Genomic DNA, 7,503 nt, shown 5'->3' on the forward strand with positions numbered 1-7,503 from the left:
GCGGCTCGTTCTCCAAGCTCTTTCCTGGGAGGGTTATCAACCTTTGGACCACTCGTCACGATTCTCAATCAGTCGTGGCCCCCATTATGTTGGAAATTCGAGAGCTTTCTGCTAGTTTCAACTCATTTGTAATTCATCATAATGTAAGATCGGCCAATGATCCTGCTCATGTATGTGGTAAGCATGATTGCACGATTGACATGACCGAAAGCTGGATCGATAGTACTCCCAGCTTCGTGATCAACAGCCTTTTGACGGACTGTTGAACGAACGATTTCATTCAATAAAAGTCTCAGTAATTTCCTCGAAAAAGAAAAGAACTCCTGGAAAGTACACCGCTTACCCAACGACACAGCCGTATCAAACCGGAGCCGCTATCGTATTCGTGCCCCAAAGTCAGTCGCCAAACCAAAAGCCCCCGCCAACTCCCACGCGTCCAAATCAGCCAACTCCCACACGACGGGCAAACGCGTCCTCCACGCCCGGGTCTAGCCCGCTAAACAAGCCCCAAGGGGGGACACACACACACACACACGGATGCTTGTGGTTGCAGCAACGGGCAAGCAACGCATCATCCGCAGCCGCCTAGCAAAAGCCAACCAAACCGAACCGAAAGTGCAGGGGCGGCGGCCCGGCACACGGTGCGGATACGGCCCGGCCATGGTGGTGCCGACGGGTGCGCGCGCGGGTTGGTGGAGGCAGTTATGCGTCGGGTAAACGCGGGCGCGCACGGCACGGCACGGCTGGACCAGCTAGCCTGGGAACAGGCAGCGGCCCCGCGTCCCCGCTGTCGCGCGACGACGCCTGTCCTGTCGCCTCGTCGTCTCCTCCTCCTCCCCTGCCTGCTACGCCACGCCACGCCAAAGACACTCGGAATCGGGAATTAAACCCCTCCCCCCACCACCACTACCGGTAATAGTCCGTCTCCCTTCCTCCGCCCCGCCCCCCAGCTGCCCGCCAGCCCGTCGCCCGCCGCGCCTCCCCAACTCCTCGCCTCGCCGCCGGAGCGACGGAGGCCGAGCCCGATCGCGGATCGGGTGCCCCCAAAGTTCGGCCGCCCTCCCGGGTTGACCCCTCGCAGGTGACGACTCTCCCCTCCCTGCCATCCCCTTCCTTCCTTCCGCGCGGCGAGTTTGTGGAGAGGGAGACCTGGCGCTGTGTGTGTGCGGGCATATGCTTCGGGAGGTTTTTCCGGTGCGGCGGAGTCGTGCTGGTGAGCTGCGTGCCTGTGTACCGTTGTGGGAATTGAGATGGTCCGTCGGGTCGCGGTCGCGTTCCCGGGGTTCTGGGGATTCCAGGGGCAGGAGGAGGCAGCGGATGGCGCTCGATTTTGGCCTGAATTTGGTGCGTGGGCGCGCCAAGGGGATTGATTAGCCGTGCGGTGCGCATTTCGGGGGCCGGCGGCGGGGTCAGCGTCGGTGGGATTGGGGACTTGCGCGCGCGACTCAGCCCTCCGCCTTCAGGTGCCGCTGCTTGTGATGGGGGCCGTCGTCATTTGCATCTCCTTGCTTCTGTGCCCAACTTTGGTCTGGTTGAGGGACGTTTCTTCGCCTGCATTTTCCGCTTTCAGTTCAGACCTCCAGTCTTGGATTGCTGTAATTGGGGTTTCTGCACCACTGCTTCATCATCGGCTTATGTTAGAAACTGGAAATGGCAACACATACAATGTGCGCTTATAGTTTTCCCATCAGCATAAGGTTGCGCATAAACTGAAACAAACAGAAATAGCACGAAATTACCTTGCCTGCGGCTGCTGCGGTCGCTGGCTTGCTCTGCTTTGTTCTAGCATGCCCAACTTGGTGCTATCTGGTTACCCTGTTTCTCTTCGCCTCCATTTTCTGCTTTCAGTTCAGACTTCCATGGCTGGATACTAACTGAGGTTTCTGCGGCAAGCACTGCTTCACCATCAGCTTATGGTAGAAACTGAAACTGACAACCCATGCAATGTGCACTCATAGTTTGGCTATCCGCAGAAGATTGCACATAGAGTCTATAGTGAAACAAAAAGGAGCTTGACCCAAGTTATTAGCTGATATATAAAAGCTTGCAGCTGAGCATGTGTTCGTTCGAAAATCATGGAAAGAACCAAAAGTCACAGCACGACGCTGACTGTTTACTTACGGGACTCAAAACTTGATGCCAACCTCTTCTCCATTTCCCAGTCAGTGCATATGTAATCTTTGAACTATCATGCATTGCCTACAATTTATGTAGGAGTTATAGTTTTTGACTTTTTGTTGCTGTAAGCCTTTGTATTGATGCCAGAATGTTCTTGTATTTCCCCCTTTTCTTAGTACCCAGAGGCAGATAGATAGGAAGAAGTAAAATAAAAGGAGGTCATTATGCGCCGATGGTTTTGTTGCAGTCAGTTTCATGCTTCATATCGTGAACATGAACATGAATTTCCTTCCAGCCCAGATGAGAAAGAAGGTACCCCTCCTCCTTTCTGCTCTCTCGTGTTTAATCAGAGGCCTATATTGAAGTGTATTGATTTGAGGCTTATGTTCTATACACATAAGACATAACACCACCTGGAAATGGGTTTGAAACTCTTGTGCAGACTTGAGTTTCAGTTGCTGGATTTAATAGTCGTTTGGGGTTCACCAAAATCATCTCATTCACTTTCAGTAATTTTATTTAATATCCATGATATCACGATGTGCTGTGGAACATCATGCGCTAGTGTTTCCTCAACAATAGATTCTTCTAGTAATTTACAAGTTAAAACACATGTTGAAAAAATTCTAGTATCTCCACCTAGCATGTATTCACAATCTTTTGCTAATTGACACAGAAGTTAAGCATTAGCTCCAAAATGGACCTGTTTTTTTTTCTTTTTCCGAAGAGCCTAAAAAATGAGGACCGTCCAGGACTAGTCCTTAGCGGTTTATTTTTATAGAAGAAGCACCTGAGTACACAGCGCATAGTCTGGGACTTGAACACTGGTGAGCAGCACGCGTACCCGCATAGCTAGCCACCCGAGGGACGCTCGGTTTAACGTTACAAGTTAGTGCATTTTCAGCATAGTCGTTGGTCAACACCTTTTCAGATTATGTCAACACCTTTCCAGATTATCTTTTCCTATCAGAACCCTGTAACGTTTGGGCTAGGTATTTATGTTAGTTTTATTATAAATAATTTTTATCAGAAGGGATTTTGTTGTGCATTCTTGATTGCTTTCTAGTTCTCTTATGTTCTCCTGTTGTTCTTTTGTTGCTGGGGCCTAAAGTTGTTTGTAAACACATGGTTAACAGGAAATGGTTTTGATACCAAAAGTGATCCAACAAAAGCACCTCCTCCCATTGAGATACCTGAATTGTCACTTGATGAACTGAAAGAAAAGACCGACAACTTTGGGTCAAAAGCTTTGATCGGTGAAGGATCATACGGGAGAGTATATTATGCTATTCTAGACAGCGGAAAACATCTTGCTGTTAAAAAGCTTGATACCTCAGCAGACCCTGAGCCTGATAATGAATTTCTGACACAGGTACTGAGTAATCCCCAGCTTTTGTTAGTTATAATAGCTTTATTTCCTTTTTTTGTATTAACTACAACCCTCTATCCTAGAACTTATTTTCCTCTTTTGGCCGTAGCTCTCGATTGTGTCGAGATTAAAGCATGAAAATTTTGTGGAAATGCTTGGCTACTGTGTGGAAGGAAATCAACGTCTGGTAGCCTATGAATTTGCTACGATGGGTTCTCTACATGATATTTTGCATGGTAAGCGTGCTATGTTATGTAATCTGCTAGCCTGTTTCTTCATTAGGTCCTCATGATCAAAACAGTTCATCTAGCACGGTGGTCTGATCTACTCTGACATCTTTTCTGTTTTTTTACCATACACAAGGAAGAAAAGGTGTCCCTGGCGCACAGCCTGGCCCAGCACTTGACTGGATGCAGCGAGTCAAAATTGCTATAGATGCTGCTAAAGGGCTGGCATATCTTCATGAGAAGGTTCAACCTTCGATAGTCCATCGGGACATACGGTCTAGCAATGTCCTTCTATTTGAGGACTACAGAGCGAAAGTCGCAGATTTTAATCTTTCAAACCAGTCTCCTGATATGGCTGCTCGTTTGCATTCCACCCGTGTGCTTGGAACCTTTGGCTATCATGCTCCCGAGTAATTCCTAAACTTGAATACTTGAACATTATATGTATTTGTATATTTGTTGTTTCAAGATTTTGAGATACCCCCCCCCCCCCCCCTAACCATTATTAAAAATGCCTATTTATTCCATTTCATGTTAGGTGCCAATGATAGGATATTAGGATTGTAGCATTAGTCAGACGACCTTCATTACAGCTAAACAAGCCTGCCATTTCTAAAGCAAGATCTATAGTTGAATGAATAGCTGTAGTTCCACCAGTTCTTTAGTTTTATATATGCAGATCTTCCATTGCACTACATTTATTAATTATTACTGTATCTTCTTTCTTGCTTTATTTAAGAAGTGCCCTTTCTTGACAATGCAGGTATGCCATGACTGGCCAGCTAACTCAGAAAAGTGATGTATATAGCTTTGGAGTTGTTCTTTTAGAGCTTCTAACAGGAAGGAAACCAGTAGATCATACAATGCCTAGAGGCCAGCAGAGTCTGGTTACATGGGTAAGTATTTGGTTCCTAACAATCTGACAGTACTATATTTGTTTGCCAACTACGACTTGATGATACAGAGAACTGCTTTATTTACAATATTATTCTAAATAAAACGACGAAAGCATGCATTAGCAACAAGATTCTAGGGCATAAACACCGAAGAACTCAACGGTTTGAACTTCAGAGTCTCAGACTAGACTGCAACAACATGTAAACAAACATAAAAAAATTAAAAAAATTTACTGTTTTTGTTCTATGTCCCCCTGTTCAGGGTGCTTACCTTGTGTTCATGTACTATTGGTTTACATAACAAAACTATTCTAAGTTGTCTGCTTTGGATATTTCTGATTGGTCCCTACTACCTTCTGTGGACACAGGCGACGCCTCGTTTGACTGAGGATACAGTGAAGCAATGTATTGACCCAAGGTTGAAGGGAGAGTGCCCCCCGAAAGGCGTTGCCAAGGTCTGTCTCTCTTCTTCCCTCCCTTCTATGTTGCACACTTCCTCTCTTGCACGGTCACTAGCTAAGAAACAGCTCGAGACGAATTTGAACACTGAATGTTTCATCTGCTGTGGAATGCAGCTTGCGGCGGTGGCTGCCCTCTGCGTGCAGTACGAATCGGAGTTCAGACCCAGCATGAGCATCGTCGTCAAGGCGCTCTCGCCCCTTCTTCAGCAGAAACCTCAAGCTCCACCAGCGGCTGCTCCCAACACAGCGACTTCAGACGCCTGACCTACCCAGTTCAACAAACAAGGATGTAAAAAAAAGAGAGTGCCAAGACACATGTTGTTCTGTTTTTACCGAGAGTACCACCGTCGCTTTGCTGAGTTCTAGAACGGACCGTGTGATTCTGCCGAGTGATGCGCTCTTGCTGCATTTGTTGGCGGTCACCTTAATAAGCTGTGTTCTGGGTGGTATATATGGATATGCTGTAACATGGGAACTTGGGAAGGTTGTAGTTGGTCCGTGGCTTGATGTTTCTGGGTTTGCCGTTGTGATTTTGAGCCGACACCCATTGATTTGTATAACCTGCTGAACTCGAAGTTGGTGTGAGATGTGAGAAATGGTAACATTATTGTCCATTTTTGTTATCTGCTTGTCCGCTCCGAATTATGCGAGACTGGGTTGCTGCTGCTGTTGGCCTCTCGGGTAGGCAAATTTCCGCAGAAATCCTGGAGAATTTTCTGTTTTGTATCTATCTCATGTAAATAGGTTGAATTTATCCGAGCACCTGTGATGCGTTGTAATGCTGGTGTTCTATATCATAAAAAACATGGTACACGTTAAATTGAAAAGAACGCTAGCCTTTGCACAGATGCTTGATACCAATGTTCGTCATCCACCTCCGGCACTACCATAGCAGATACCAAAGGAAAAAAAAATGATAGATCATCTTTTCACCCAACCTCGACACAGTTTCATCAATGATATGTAGCTTTGTGGACCTTTAAGATGACTCACCTTTGACGAAGTCATTACCGTTGAATGAATCAGACCGGGAAAACACTCCAGACATGCAATCGAACTTCAAATCTGACACCCCTAAACAACTAAGACGTCGAGAGAGGAAACCACACTTTCCCGCAACGAACCATTAACCCAGCACACGATCCGCCGAGGACACAAGTCCACCACGAGGATGATGTCATCACACAATCCTTACTTGAACAAACCGGTTTTTTAATTCATCCCCAAACAAAAGATCGCCTCGTCAAGGAAGGATCTAAAAATTCTTTATTTAGTGTTGTCATTGCCTTCGCCAAAGCGAAGACGATGAACAACCAAAAAAGCTAAGCTACTAATGACTAAAACGATCCGCATACGTGGACCCGACGATCCCCCTCACCATTGACGACCGTGGTCGTCAGGGGAGGGGAGCCGCCAGAGGACGGCAACGGAGTGAACGGTAATGCCAGTGTCCAGTGAGATGATAGTGCAATACATGCGTAAATTGTATGAATTTGGCATTTCTTTTTGAGAAACACGAATTTGACAGCTTTTTGTTTTTTTAGGATCACGAATTTGGCAGCTTGTACTGTTGTACTCGCTAAAATAAGAAAATGGAAACGTTTTCCGCGCATGCGCCGGCCGAACGTTCGACCAGACACAAGCGTATCATCGATCTTTTTTTTTATTCTGCGATCTTCTCCCCATCACGACGACTCGCATGTGGTGCGGCGCATGGTCGAAGGGGCCCACCATCTGCGCGCCCCTGCGCTGCTGCCGCCGTTGTGCCGGTCCCTGCCCCCATCGGCCCGCCCGGATCGCCAGTTCCTGCCACCGTCGATCGTCCGCATCGTCGGATCTAGACTTCGCCCGTCTTCCTCGTCGCCTGCCGTCATGATCGGGCGCGCGTATACAAGTGTTACAAACGTCACCCAAATTTGCTGCAACGACTATTTGAAAAAACTTCAAAACCCAAAATGAAAAAGCTTCAACCAGGCATATGATAAGCTACAATCGGTCATTTGCCATGACGGAATGCTGCAACCGTTGATTAAAAAAGCTGCAATCATACATATAAAAAGCTGCAAGCGGTCATTGCCATGGCGAAATGCTGCAACCGTTGACATAAAATGCTACAACCGTTGATGAAGAAAGCTGCAACCAGACATGTAAAAGCTGCAGGCGGTCATTGCTATGGCGAAATGCTGCAACCGTTGACATAAAATGCTACAACCGTTGATAAAAAAGTTATAACGAAGGACCGACAAGACGCTCGCGTTTGTTGGCTCTGCAAGGACGACGATCGGCGGCGAGGACGTTCGACGAGAGAGGGCGACGGGAGAAGGACCCCTCGACCGCCAGGGGGCAGGGGGAAGGGGAGGGGCAGGGGGAGCATCGCTGTGCGCTGGACGAGGATGACCGGCGAGGTGCTCGCGTTCGTGGCTCGAGGTTAA

General features: G+C 47.5%; 1 protein-coding gene and 1 pseudogene across 2 annotated transcripts; both read left to right on the plus strand.

The window, feature by feature from the left end:
• Window positions 1-522: 522 nt before the first annotated feature.
• On the plus strand, window positions 523-5,694 carry LOC123399872 (PTI1-like tyrosine-protein kinase 3). 2 transcript variants are annotated; one of them, XM_045094253.1, is made up of 8 exons: window positions 523-1,081; window positions 2,295-2,430; window positions 3,255-3,490; window positions 3,597-3,723; window positions 3,851-4,124; window positions 4,478-4,610; window positions 4,979-5,065; window positions 5,186-5,694. In XM_045094253.1, the coding sequence occupies exons 2-8, from the start codon at window positions 2,343-2,345 to the stop codon at window positions 5,333-5,335; spliced, it is 1,095 nt and encodes a 364-aa protein (XP_044950188.1). In that variant the 5' UTR covers window positions 523-1,081; window positions 2,295-2,342; the 3' UTR covers window positions 5,336-5,694. The 2 variants fall into 2 exon arrangements, with proteins under 2 accessions (XP_044950188.1, XP_044950189.1); XM_045094254.1 differs by having other exon boundaries at window positions 2,302-2,430.
• LOC123399873 lies at window positions 1,088-1,715 on the plus strand (annotated as a pseudogene).
• Window positions 5,695-7,503: the final 1,809 nt, after the last annotated feature.

This window comes from Hordeum vulgare, chromosome 5H, assembly GCF_904849725.1.
Source record: "Hordeum vulgare subsp. vulgare chromosome 5H, MorexV3_pseudomolecules_assembly, whole genome shotgun sequence".
Taxonomy (NCBI): Eukaryota; Viridiplantae; Streptophyta; class Magnoliopsida; order Poales; family Poaceae; genus Hordeum; species Hordeum vulgare.

Bases quoted from the DNA above. Each gene is read 5' to 3' on its own strand.
- LOC123399872 (XM_045094253.1), top strand. From the start codon at position 2,343: ATGCGCCGATGGTTTTGTTGCAGTCAGTTTCATGCTTCATATCGTGAA. The intron at 4,125-4,477 runs GTAATTCCTAAA...TTGACAATGCAG, and splicing joins TTTGGCTATCATGCTCCCGA to GTATGCCATGACTGGCCAGC. The intron at 5,066-5,185 runs GTCTGTCTCTCT...TGTGGAATGCAG, and splicing joins CCCCGAAAGGCGTTGCCAAG to CTTGCGGCGGTGGCTGCCCT.